The sequence below is a fragment of the Myodes glareolus genome, chromosome 3 (assembly GCF_982192425.1).
Source record: "Myodes glareolus chromosome 3, mMyoGla1.1, whole genome shotgun sequence".
Classification (NCBI taxonomy): domain Eukaryota; kingdom Metazoa; phylum Chordata; class Mammalia; order Rodentia; family Cricetidae; genus Myodes; species Myodes glareolus.
This window is the reverse complement of record NC_142028.1, coordinates 815,657-830,342: the sequence shown is the minus strand read 5'-3', so window position 1 is coordinate 830,342 and position 14,686 is coordinate 815,657. Positions and strand designations below refer to the sequence as shown.

At 34.3% G+C, this 14,686-nt stretch overlaps 1 protein-coding gene across 3 annotated transcripts in view; it reads left to right on the top strand.

The window, feature by feature from the left end:
- Window positions 1–839: 839 nt before the first annotated feature.
- Window positions 840–14,686, top strand: part of LOC125399285 (olfactory receptor 4C6-like) — a 71,234-nt gene continuing 57,387 nt past the window's right edge. Inside the window, exons 1-2 of one of the 3 annotated variants that reach the window (XM_087903810.1) lie at window positions 840–1,568; window position 2,950. In XM_087903810.1, coding sequence (XP_087759936.1) covers window positions 840–1,568; window position 2,950 — 730 coding nt within the window. Of the gene's footprint in view, window positions 1,613–2,949; window positions 2,951–14,686 lie in introns of all 3 variants that reach the window. The other 2 variants (XM_087903809.1, XM_087903808.1) reach the window with 2 other exon arrangements.

Genomic DNA, 14,686 nt, shown 5'->3' with positions numbered 1-14,686 from the left:
CCTCTTTAAGCCTTATTTACTAACTTCTAAAATGAAAAAAGAAAACAACATTGTAAGACATGTGATTTCAAAAGGCATGGTAGAGACTCACTGAATATTATCAATATATAAAAATGGTATTAACAGTCCCATTTTATTAAGTAAATGTTTGTATGGACAGGATGATATCTTTGGTCCATAGTCCTTGGTATTTGATTTTTCTCAATATTCTTCAACTACAGCATTGCATATATCCAATAAAAAACATGGCATAAGTATATGATGACTTGAATATTTTCCATGTGTACATGTAAGGGTAAGTGAAACTTAACGTTCTACTTTCAAATGTGCAAGAATCAGAGCCTTTGCAATATTCAGAAAGTCTCACATGTGTAATATTTCTTCCATTGTGTGTGAAAAAAATGACCCTGGAACAGAGGTGTGACAAAAAGAATGAGAACAGGGCAAACCTACAGTATGCCAAAGAAGTTGTTAAAACCTGTTAGCTGATATACTCCAATAGCTAAGGTTTTCCTAATGATTTAATTATATAATGTTCATAGGAATATGCACATAGTGAGTTGTGAAGAAGAGTTCTCAAAGTGTCAAAGAAGGAAGCACTAAGATAGAAAACAAGAGTTAAATTAATGAGAAATGAAGCTGTCTTTAAGTCAATAAGACTGAAACTACTGTAAGAGTTTTTCTGTTCTCTATTGGCATCTGCAAAAATTGACTGTGTCTGGAAGGTATGAGACAAGAAGAAACAGATGTCCACAACACTACACAATGACCCATTAAAAGTTATATCCCCTTTGCAGATTCTCCACTTCAGAATTTTATATTTTCTCCAAATAAGTAAAATGATGAATCAAAACAATGTGACGGAGTTCATTCTTTTGGGAATCACAATTAATCCGGTACTGAAAAAACTCTTGGCTGCTTTGTTTCTAATTATGTACATGACCACAGTGTTGGGAAATCTACTCATGGTGGTAACAATAACCAGAAGTCCAAGTCTGAGGTCACCCATGTATTTCTTCCTTTTATGTCTGTCACTCATGGATGTCACTTACTCTTCTGTTATTGCTCCAAAGTTGATTATAGATTCCTTTTCTGAGAGGAGTATTATCTCATTTGAAGGTTGCATGACCCAGTTATTTGCAGAACATTTCTTTGGAGGTGTGGGCATTATCCTTCTCATTGTGATGGCCTATGACCGCTATGTGGCTATCTGTAAGCCCCTGCACTACATAACCATCATGAGTCCTCAGGTGTGCTGCTTAATGGTAGGAGGAGCTTGGGTAGGAGGATCCATGCATGCAACCATTCAGCTTCTCTTTATGTATCAAATACCATTCTGTAGTCCCAATGTCATTGATCACTTTATGTGTGACTTGTTTCCATTGCTGAAACTGGCCTGCATGGACACACATATCTTGGGTCTCTTGGTCATTCTCAACAGTGGGGTAATGTGTTTGTCCATTTTCCTTATTCTTCTTACTTCCTACATGGCAATCCTGTGCTCTTTCAAGTTTTATAGTTCTGAAGGGAGACGCAAAGCACTCTCCACATGTAGCTCACACTTCACAGTAGTTGTGTTGTTTTTTGTACCATGTATTTTCTTATATGTGAGGCCTGTGGTGACATTTCCAATAGACAAAGCAATGGCTGTGTCCTTTACTGTTGTTGAACCAATGTTAAATCCCTTGATCTACACTTTGAGAAATTCAGATGTAAAAAAGGCTTTGAAAAATATGTGCATGAAATGGGGCACAGGAGATGCCACTAACTTTTAAAACATGAAGAATTAGTTCCTACAAAGCCAATGAATGTCTACTCTCTCTACTAATTCCAGGCTTCTGAGGATAAGGGATTTAGGAGTATTTTTTGAATTTAAAATTCAGAAAATGGTATATTTTGGCTACTGTCTAGTTTCCAGAGCACTTCACCAAGATATTTTATGATACACATTCTTCCTTACAAGGAAGTACATACATACATGTACACACATACATTCACACACACACACACTCAAACACACTTACATTTTGAACAGTATAAAACTTCTCAGTTTAATATTCTAAATTCTTTCCCTCTTTTTTGCTGGAATGATCTCTTCTGGAACCTTTTCCTGACCACTGTACCATGGCTTCTTCAGGTTCCTTGTGAATTCCTACTTGAAAAGAAAAATGATTTCTTGCCTTTCTCAGTCATTTGCATTGTTTATTCTCCACTTCTATATCCATGTTGTATTCTTAAGATTCATGTTCAAAACTATTCTTCAGAGTATCCCCTGGATTTTATAGTCTTCAATCTTACAAGTTGTAATCTTTGGAACCTGTGGGTTACATTCACCTCTGCGTGTTGGAATTTCATCAATAAAAATATCCCTAGTTGTCAAGTATATCCTCATAAATATTGGTGATGAAATTTTAGTCAAAGAAACACTTAGAGACCTACATGTTCACAAATAAATAACAAGGAGGATGTTGAATGGTTCAATATACCTAAATACTTTAAGAAGCCAAATCCCCTAGTTCTCATGCTGTCAAGTATTCATTCAGGAAAAAATTTCAAATTATTATTGTGCTATTTTAAAAAAGATATCAACACTTCACCTAAATTCTCAACTACTTTTTGCTTTTATTTAGAGGAGAAAATGGAAAAGATGTTTTTAGTCGACTGGAGATATTTTAGAATCATGTATCCTTATCTTGAAGTTAGATATTCTTTAAAGAGCTCTGTATTGTTTGGTTATAGCAGAATGTATTTGCTGTTAAATTCAAGATTTGAGCATTCATAAACAAAGAACATTTGTTTCTTTTAAGGTTCAACTATGATAATATTAGCAAAACATACTTGGCATTTAATACTGCTATGATGGGATACATGGTGATCCTCAGGCCCTAGATAATTTAGAATCACATTTCCTTAAAGTGAATGTATATGATATTGTGACAATAATTACAGGGTCAGTTATGGAATTAAAACATTTAAATTATAACATTCATTTTTAAAATATAGTTGTTCAATGACATTTTAACCCTAGCAAACATCAAAAACATCAGTAAACATGGTGTTCATTTTCAGTTATTCATTATTGAGGGTGGGCAATGCTTGATGTTTCAGAGGGTGTTCTAGGAGCCATACTTATAGTAGTTGATAAGAGAATGATTTGTTATTGTTTAGAGCTCAAATATAAAGACAGGCAACAATTTATAGTAATTTAATTTAAACACTTGAAAAGCAGTTGATTTTTTTTCACAAAATGTCTTTCACAAAATAGCTGTGAGGGGGAACTCTCAAAGGGATTTCTATACTAAGACATGAATGATGCAATAAAATTCCCTAAAGGCAAATATATGGGAATAATGAGGTACAAAAAAATGGGAAGGTTATTTGAAACAATCCTGAATAAAACAATAAGAAATAGCAGTAGATGTGGTTCTGTGAGTGATGAAGAACAAGGTGAGGTTAGAAACATGGCAAAGTACTGGTTAGAAAATTCTTTTACTTTTACATCCTTAAATTTAAGCATATTATATACATCAAATTGGCTTGATCCAAAATAATTAAAAATATTTCTTGGACTTCTGGATAGCTTTAGAAATTAGAATTTTAAAAACCTTTATATATTGCTAATATTTAATCTTTGACACTTCAGTAAGAGAGCTAAGTTTCCTGCCTAATAACAACATTTTATAGCTCATTACACAGAAGAGCTCGGCTGATCATTCATACTGAAATTATGACACATATTTTGTTAATATAAATTTCCAAAATTCTTCTATTCTATGTTCTGTATATCCACCAAATTATTCACATTAGACAGTCTCATTAAACACATTACTTAACAGCTGAATATCTTAATTGTTTTCATTCACTTGACTTCTAGGACAAACCTTGCCTTGGTGGTTAAAAATAAGAATTTACTACTATTTATAATTAATAATGAAATAATGTACTAAAATGTACAAACAAAAACATAATTTGCACTTTTAAAAAGGGTACAATGCAAGAATGCAAAACTAATCTCATGAATTCACCATTCAACTCCCTATCTGCCATTCCTACCTTCTACTCTGAATTACTTATCTGTGTCCCAATTGAAATCAATGAAATTCTTTTTTCCTGGGTAGTGCTTCTTTACCTCCTATTTCAACATCTTTATCTTGTTCATGTCATCTTCAAAACATATCTCAGGTGATGCCACTTTCAATCATTTGCCAACTGTTATCTCATGTTAAATCAATACTATATTTTACCTGTGTGATGTGATTGCTTCCTAGATAGACTCCCTGTGTTGATACTAATATTCTCTGAGACTAATATTTGATCTTCAACACAAAACAAAGAGATCTTTCAAATTTATAAATATGATCATACCTCATGTCCTTTATTCTTAGGGTAAAAGCCAAAATAAGGTTACATGATTATTTTCCTAAACTCTGTTAAACTGATCCTACAGTGATTATTCCAGTATATGGTGATTTCTATTCCTCTTACATGTTGTATAATAAGAATAACTGACACATTGAATATTATGTGTTAGAACCGAGCATGTAATTTACTTTTCTTGGATACATATCCTATCATATTTTTTTTAGAGTTTTGAAAGTTTTATTTCAGTGTGAGTTAAAAGGTAGTATGTCCCAGGAGGCTCCACAAATAGGACCTACACATCTAAACATCATCCCAGTTTTTTACACTAGAAAGTGATCTCCACCACAATGACAATGCCCTTTAATATTTTTATGTCGAAATCATTTTGACTATATATATATAAAACATATGAGTAGTTTTGTTCAGTTTCATAGAACAAGGAATACTATCTGTCAAGGGCAAGGACATTACTTCCAAGTTAGCTTCTGTATAATACTGCACTAGACTGATAACTGCAATTATATCAACTAGATTTTTTCTGGATGATACAGGTCAAGTTTTAGACTATAATATTTTTTGGCATATCTCTATTTGTAAATTCTTATGATTTTTTATCTATCTTTATTTTGACTACACTACCATTCCCTAGAGAATCATATCTAGTTTCTTATCTAGGATTTTTTTTTTGCTATAATAGAAAACCATGATCCAAAGCAATTTTGAGAAAAAGGATTTATTTCACTTTACAGAATTCAGTTCACTATCAAGAGAAGTCAGGACAGGAACTAAAGGCAGGATCCTCAAACAAGAACTGAAGCAGAGGCTCTGGAGAGAAACTTCTTATTGATTCACTCCTCCTGGATTCCTCAATGTCTTTTTGCACAGCCAAGGAACACCTGCACAGAAAAGACACCACAACTGGTAAACTTTAAAGTAAATCAACAAAAATACAGAGAAAGACGATCCATTTTAATAGACCTAAGATAGAAAGAAAGATATCACAACAGACATGAAGAAAATTTCATTGATGTTAAGGTATACTTTAAAAAACATATATTACATCTAATTGGAAAAGATGAAAGAAATGGATGAATTTCTTGATCTATATGAACTATCAATGTTAAATCATATAAATATTTTGGACAGAGACATAATCTCTAATGAAATCAAAGCAGTAATTTAAACACTCCCACTAAAAAAGTAAATAAATAAATCCCAGGTCGAAATGGATTCAGTACAGAATTCTATCAGATCTCCAAAGAACAACTGAGGCCAATATTTCCAAAATTATTCCACAAAATGAAACTGAAAAATGTTTCCTAATTCTTTTTATTAAACAATTACCTTGATATCAAAACCATATGCCTCAATAATGAAATGAAATTGCAGAATCTTTTTCTTTATAAACATATATACAAAAATTTTCAAGAAAGACAATAACAAACTGAATCCAAGATCAAATAAAAAAATTTCCACCATTGTTAAGTAAGTGTCATTCCACAAATGAAGAAATGGTTCTGTAGGCAGAGACAGCTCATTCTATTCCTGATCACCCAGATCCTGAATAATTACACAGAAAATGAATTAATAAAATCACTGCTTTTCCTATTAGCTTCAGCTTCTTATTGGCTAGCTCTTACATCTTATATTAACCAATTTCTATCATTTTGCATTTTATCATGAGGCTCATGGTTTACCATCAGGGTTCCAGCTGGCAACTCATGTCTTTCTCCTCTGGTGACTACAGGGCATCTTCCTGACTGTGCCTCATCTTTCCTCCTCTATCTGCTTGGAAATCCTGCCGTGCCCTGTTCTGTAGTGCAATAGGCCCAAAGCAGATTCTTTATCAACCAATGGTATTCACAGAGTACAGAGGGGAATTCCACATCTTGATTTAAAATATATAAGTCAATAAATGCAATCTACTAACTAAACAGATGTAAAAGAAAAACAACAGCAAAACCGCATGAACATCTCATTTGAGGAAGAAAAGTCTTTTGACAAAACTAACACCCATTCATGATGAAAATCTTGGAAAAACTAGGGAAATGTTGTACATACTTCAAGATCATAAAGGTTATTTATATCAAGTACACAGCTAATATCAAACTACATGGAGAAAAATCGCAATGTGAAATCAGGAACAAGAAACAGATGTCTGCTTTTTTTCATACATGTCTAGTATAGTACTTGAAATCTTAGCTTGAATAAAAACAATCCTACAAATAAATGAAATGAACATCAAAATTCAAGCATAATTCTTTACAAAAATAGAAAAAAAGAACAGTATTCAACTTCACATGGAAACACATTAAAAAAATAAGAAAACAGAATATCTAAGATAATTCCAAATAATAAAGGAACTGGAGACATCACAATTCTCTGTTTAAAATTGTGCTATAGAGCAATAACAATTAAAACAACAACATTATTGGCATAAAAACATTTGTTGATTGATAGAATCGAATTGAAGGTGCAGACATTATTTCATAAACCAAGGGCTACATTATTTCTTTTAAAATGAGGCCAAAAGATATACTCTAGAAAAGGCAACATCTTAAAAAATGGTGCTAATCAAACTGGATAGCAATAGGCAGAAAATATGAAAATACACCCTTATCTATAACCTAGCATAAAGCTCAACATAATATGTATCAAATCTTTCAATGCAAAACCAGATATCCTGAACCTGATAGAAGATAAAGTATGGAATAGGACTGAGATCATTGGCACAGGACAATCAGCATATTATTGTATCTGTTGTCATTTATGAAGACTATGTAATGCTGGGGCTTGACAGTGTCAATATACTGGTCCAAGGTAATGGACAACAAGATGAGGATTTCCATACCTACCAGCAAGTGAGCTGTGAAGAGATGGATAATGCATTTGTTATAAGAAATGTTTTCCTTTGCTATCACCAAGTCTCTGATGAGCATGGGAACCACAGTGGAGGTGTATATCTGGGTATATTTTCATTGTTGTGTAATCTCAGGACAATGTCATCTGCACGGTGATGCAAAGCTCTGTCAACCCATAGTTCTTACAAAATGGTGATAGTTAATGTGCCTGAAATTTATGCCTATATACTACCGGTAGGGAGTGAGATCAAAGCAATTACCTGCAATTTACATATTATTACCCACATGCCTAATCCCCTCCTCTGTAATCTGAGAAACACTATAATTAAAACTGCAATATGATACACATTTTGTCATCCTGTTATTCAGCTACAAATTAAATTTTGTGTAACTAGCTCAACACAAATGTTTCAGAGTTTTTTAGATGGATTGGGTAAATGAAAGACTTGTTCCTTTAAGTACCAGCTAGCTTGCCATATAGTTCATTGATAGGGTACATGGTTATTATGGGGATGTCCCTGAGCTTGGTTCTCCATCCCTACAACAAATAACAGTACACCTGTGTACATACCATTTATCTGTCCAAAAACTTACATAAAATCTAGGGTTTTTTTTTCTTTTGGATTTTTTAATAAATTATTTATTTATTTTACATATCAACCACAGTTTTCCCCACTACCACATCCACTCCTCCTTCATCTTCTTTCAAAAGGGTTAAGACCTCCCATGAGAGTCAACAAAACATGGCTTGTCAAGTTGAGACAGGCCCAACCTCCTCCCCTTGCATCAAGACTGAGGAAGGCAACCCCCCATAGGGAATAGGCTCCAAAGAGCTAACTCATTAATTCATAGGGGACAGGTCCTGGTCCCACTGCTAGGGGCCCCCAAAAAGCTCTGTGACTGTAAGCCACATACAGAGTCCATGTTGACTCCCTGGCTGACTGTCCAGAGTTCATAAGCTTCCACAAGCACATGTCAACTGTCTATGTTGACTGAAGGAAGGGCTCAGCCATTAAAGGCAAGGTTCACAACAAATCCATAAAGAATTTTTACTTTTCATATAATGGAAAACATTAACAACATTATTTAGTGTTGTGCTAAAAACCACCTAAGCTGACTATTCTTTAGTCACATTTTTCCTAGTTGTCACAAGATGTTCAAGTTTAATTTTGAACATCTGTTGTCAACGTGTAAGAGTCATTTTTTCTCTGTATCTATAGTTATTTTAATAGATGTGATAAATAGAAATGAGCATCTATCTAATTGTTATGTGCACTGATGACTAGGTTATTTTTTGTTGAACAGATTTTGACATATGTATATATGCTTTATAAGATTTTTGCATCCTATTTATATCTGTTTATTTAATATTGTTTGCATCAGTTTGACTTTGAATTCAATGTGTTTTGTTTCTTTCTGGCTCTCTACTTTTGTTCAGAACTTTCTTTCCTGGCCTTGATGAGCTTGGATCATTTTATCCATTATTAAAATATCTGTGAAATAAGGAAATATTGCATTTCATGAAGATGGAAGATTTCTTTAGTTAATTATATAAGATTTCAACAAGGAATATTGTATAAGTGAGTCCCACATTAAGGTTTTTCCACATTTACCCTGTTCCTACATTTCCTTCCATGTGGATGCATTAAAAAATTTTTCTACACGCAGGACAATGTTCCTGTTCTCTACCTAATTTATGTAGAAATCCTATGATTATAAGTGCATGTCTTAAGAAAGAATCGAAGAACTTTATAAAGGTCATAAGTATTGGGAATTTCCTTCTTTTATTCCTATTATTTTATATATTTATTCTCTTTTATACAACCCAATGTCATACCCTGATGCTTCTTCCTATATGTTTTTAAATTGTCACTGAATTAGAAATTCATGTATCTTGTTTTATTTATTTGTGTAGCTTTGCTTTCTTAGTACCATGGGAAAAATGAAATAATAAACACTTAAGGGCAGGCCTTATGCCCACCAGTAGACGACCAACACAAAATTAAGTCAAGGTTTTGTTTCGTAGACTATTTTGTGTCATAGTTTGTTTCAGCATTTTTTTTTGTCTCCGTGCTTTTTTGGCTGTATAGTATGATTTCTAAGCATTGTGTGTGTGTGTTTGAGAGAGAGAGAAAGAGAGAGAGACAGAGAGAGAGACTTAGAGAGAGAGAGATAGAGAGAAAGAGAGACAGACAGAGAGACATAGAGAGAGAGACAGACAGAGAGAGAGACAGAGAGAGAGAGACAGAGAGAGAGAGAGAGAGAGACTCAGATAGAGTCAGAGAGAGACAGACAGACACAGAGAGATAGAAACAGAGAGAGAGAAAGAGAGGTAATTCTTGTGCTTTTTATTACTTTTTTGTTGCTGTTTTTCTGGTATTTTGCTTTCCAAAGAGTGAAAAAGGGCATGTAGTTGGGTGGTTGGGAGGTGGGAGGAATCTGTGTGGATATGTGAGAGTATGATTAAAATTCATTGAATGTAATGCTTAAAATAATTTTATACCTGCTGCCTGATGAATTTAAACCTCTCTAAATTGGGGTCTAACTAAAGAAGACAATGACATATGGTCATCTTAATTGTGATGGCTCATTGATAAACCTAGAAAAAAAATAGTGCTCTCTACTACAGCACAAGCCCCAGTTTCTTCCTTGCTATGAAGATGCTTGACATAAAGTCTTGGGCTGAGTATGTTATGGAGTGGTTCCTTACTACACTTACTGGCCCCCATACCACTGTTCCTAGTTAATGCTATATTTCACTGGAATTTGCCCAAGAAGAGTGAAGTCATAGAAAAGGAGCAAAATGAGTATGGAAAATCAAGAAATCTTTCCAAAAGCCAAAAGACTAAAAGGAGTGAACAGACTCTGCTACTAGTGAAAAATCTTCTAGAAAATTCTGCAGCTTTGGAAGATGTACTAAGGATACAGTCAATTTCATGATAGTAATATTTAATAAATTAAATATAATCTTGATACTGTTGTAACTTTAGACTTGGAAATAGAAGTTTGTTGGGCCCTAATGACATGTTTTTAAGTTAATATCTATCATACAAATGGAGCATAACTAATGTGAAAATTCAAAAGTCAAAGCACTGTATAATCTAGCACCTGTGTTCAGACATGATACCAAGGATAGAAAATTCTCCATCTCATTTTATGAATTTTTTCAGTTAAAACTGAGGTATGATAAAAATATATAAAATTTTATTCAAGCCTTGGGAAATATAAATGAACCTTGTGTTTAAATGTGGATCCCATTCTCAAGGTCTTATGAAATACTCTAAAATATGAAAAAAATTAAAACTATACTGGTCCCAAGAATTTTCCTCTGCTCAATCTTTGTTTAAAAATCCTTTAAACTAACAGCCATTTGCTATCTTGGAATTTAATGTATTCAATTGAAAAACATCATGTAGAGAAAAAATATTTTTAGATTGTGTATTCTATTTAAATGGTAGTTTACAATAGCATTCAGTACTGAACAGAGGATATTAGTAATGTAAAAGTATTACTTTCTGAGGTAAAAATTTTACTTTGGCTTAAAAATGAGATACAAAATAATAATCACCATTTTGAAATAAATATTGTTTATTTTTTTGGAATGAAAGCATTACTGACTTTCTCAAGAAAAAAAATGAGCATAGCTATTTGCATTCTTCTGACTTTAGCCTTTACACAGCTAGTAGTTATCAAGACATTTCTGTATTTTAAAACTTAATTTTTCAAAGAATTCTCATTATCTTCACCATGTAGAATACCACCTGCTGAATCAAATAATAATTGAAAAACACTGACATTTTCATCAGTCAGTTGCTATGTAACATGATTTAAAGTCAGCAGTGAAAATGCCATGCTTATTGATACCTTGGGTTCAATTTTTTTTCATAGAATGCCTACAACCGTGAAATAGATCAATGTTGCCAGAAAACATGCTAATCGCAAAGATACTGGTACTGTTTGTAACATATAGGAGTGATGTTCCCTTATTTTTTACTCAGATTCAAAGTGAAAATTAAAATTTCAAATTCATAAAATCATATTTTATAATTTAATTTAAACTAAGGAAAACTTCATGGTTTTTTAAAACTATATTAGAGATTTCAAAAAATGGTAAAAGTACAAAGCTGGGGATCATTCAGCGAAGACTTTATTAAATGTGGCTTTTCTAGATGCAAGGTTCAGTAACTATTCACTGAACTATTTAACTGCTTATGATTGATTTGTGAACCTATGATACTGAATGTTGTTACAGTTATTGTCCAATTAATAAAAATGAAACTAAATATTGAAATATGTTGAACAGATTATTCTGTGTGTCTTTTACATCTTGTATCTTGATCCCATTAATTTCCACATACATTTGCATCTACCCTCCATACCTGCACCTCACCCCAAACAAAATAAAATTTAAGAGAAAAAAAGAAAAAAATTAAAAAGAAAAATGTCATCATGGAAACTGAGGTGTGACACAGCAGTTACACTGTAGACCTGCTTTTCAATGTCTCCTACAAGTGATCATTGCAAAGAATCATTGGTCTGTTTTCTGCTCTATCAATGCTGGGCCCTCACTAGGACTCTTCCTGAGTATCCTGGTTTTGCCCTATATTATAAAGATCCTAAGTCTTTGGTCTGGGGTCAGGTTTGGGGTCACGTTTCTTCTTGTGCTCCAGAAGGTCGTCATAGATGGAGTGGATATTGGGGCAGCCCAAATCACAAATCTGGGTTTGGGCCTGGGCAGATGGATGGTCTGCCAAATGAGCAATGGGAGAAACTCTCCCATGCTTACAACTTCTGGGCTGACTTACCCAAACTTGCCGGATGCAGTTGGTTTTCCATCTCTTTTGACCACAAGGCCAACTCTCCCACCTTCCACAGGCATTGATGGGCAGAAGGAAGGAGGGCAACTCTTCTGTGCCCATGCTATCAGAAGACAAACTGGTAATGGAGACAGCTCTACCATGACTATAAATTCAGATTTGCTTCACCCACAACTGTTCAAACAGAAGTAGAATTATTGTACTGCCCTGATAAGGTATAGGGCCTACTCTCTAGCTCTTTTGACTTAATGACCAGCTCTCTCACTTGCCTCAGGTGTTGGTGGGTTGGGGTAGAACATCTTTCATTTATTCATGCAGCCACCAGACAGGAGAAACTGGGTCAGCTCTTCCATGCTCACACCTTCCAGTTTGACTCACCCACAACTTTGTTAAAAGGGTTGGCTCTATTGTGTTCACCTGGAGAGGTCTGCTTTCCTGAGTGTTGCAGCTTGTGAATGAGGGGGACAGGGACAGAACTCTCACACTTCTTACCTCTGTTCGAATGGGGAACAACAACCGAATCTAGCAGCTGACACAGAGTCCCGATGAGCACTTTACATCGGTATTTATAGTACAAGAGTACACGAACAAGTGGGCAGATAACTTAAAGGCTACTGGCAGTAGGAATTCCTACAGCACTTCCCTCTTTTGTTTAAATAGGAAAGTTCTATGTCTAATACAAAATAATATACAAAAAGAACAAATATCAGGATTAAAATTAAAATTACAACCAGCATAAACAATATCAAGTAAGAAATGTGGTAAATGTTTCAATAGTTATCCTATCCAGCTGGGCAGTGGTGGTGCACACCTATAATTCCAACATTCTGGAGGCAGAGGCAGATGGATCTCTGTGAGTTTGAGGTCAGCCTGATCTACAAGAACTAGTTCCAGGACAGGCACCTACAGAGAAGCCTTGTCTCGAAAAACACCAAAAAAAAATTCCTATCCTAAGGAATTTAAGCCTTGTATAATAAATAAGTTGGCCAAGTTATGAGTGGAAAGTAACTACAATTATCTAGTCTTGAACCCCATCGAAGACTCAAGAAGGGAAATAATATTGCTTGAGTAAGCAGGAATAACAATCAAGCAACTTCCAAAATGTGCAACAAATGACTGAGACAACTGGCTATCTGGGCAAACACCCAAAGTCTCATTTGCAATGTTGGAGCAACCAATTTTGGCTAAGGCCTAGAGTAACTGATAGATCATTTTCAGAAGGAAAATTTTAAAACCATCTTCCCCTGTCTTGGCAATATTTGTCAGTCTTTATTTTTGTGTTCTGCTTGTCCTGTCTGGACATCATGCATTATGTCAGTTAGTGCTGGAGAATTATCTGTATTCTGTCAATCATGTTTTAAATAAATGCTGATTGGCCATTAGCCATGCTGGAAGTATAGGCGGGAAAACCAGACAGGTAGTAGAGGTGGGGCAATGAGAACAGGAGTATTCTCAGAAGTAGGAAGCTTTTTCCCCCAGTCCTACCCAGATCACTGAAGAAGCAGGATGTGACCTGCCCCACTGAAAAGGTACTGAGCAATGTGGCTAACATAAATAAGAATAATGGGTTAATATAAGCTACAAGAGCTAAGAAGCCTGAGTTAATGGGCCAACCAGTTTATAATCTTATGGAGTCCTCTGTGTGATTTTCTTTGGGGCTTACTGGCTGTGGAAACCGGGCAGAACAGAAACCCCAACAAGCAGGCTGTCATTACAGTCAGTGCTTGATGCATGGGCATTTCCTTGCCCACAGGTCAGTTTTGCCAAAAATAAAACACACTCCAAGTGGAGTGTCATTGGTGCTCAATATTCTCTTGAGAATAAATCAATGTGTTGCTGCCAGGGGTAATTGTGTCTCACATCAGCAGAACCATAAGTTATTTGAATGCCATATTCTAAGTTCTTTGAAGTGCTTGAAGACTGCCTATCTATGTAGAATACAATCTCTTTGTATCTAAAGAACCTGATTACGCTAACTATAAGTATGACAAATGTGGATGACTATTGACATATAAGTCTTAATACCTATATAACTTAAAAACTAAGACTTCATACTAGAATGTTAAATTATCTTCAAACAACTGTGAAACAAATGAGAACAATGACCTCAAAATGTGAACAATGTATTGCAATATCATAAATATATCTGATAATTGTATCAATATACAAAATGTCTTAAGCAGATGTAGAAGCATGCATGCATACAATATGATAAAATAACTTTGCATACATATATAAATATTGTAGACAAAATAGGAACATTTTCAATATAACTTAAGTTTGTATCAATATATATCAATGTAAATTGCCTATAAATAATATTTCAAAAATATTCACTCTATTACTCACTATTATTATTAGTGTGAGTAAGCTCACACTAACCTATCATTTCATCCATTTCTCTTTTTTTCCAAAGAGATCCCCAAGCCTAGATATTTTTTCTCCCAACCCCCTACCCTATAACAATTATAATCAACTCCTAAATGATGTCCCTAACCCTGAGGACAAACATTGTTAGAAGAGGGGACATCATCTTCTAGAATTACTTCCAACTGTCATGGGGCCATGTTCTTTCTAAGGGATCTTGTGAAAGTGAAATGATGAATAAGTTTCAAGATTACTGTATGGTATAATTGAAAATAGTGT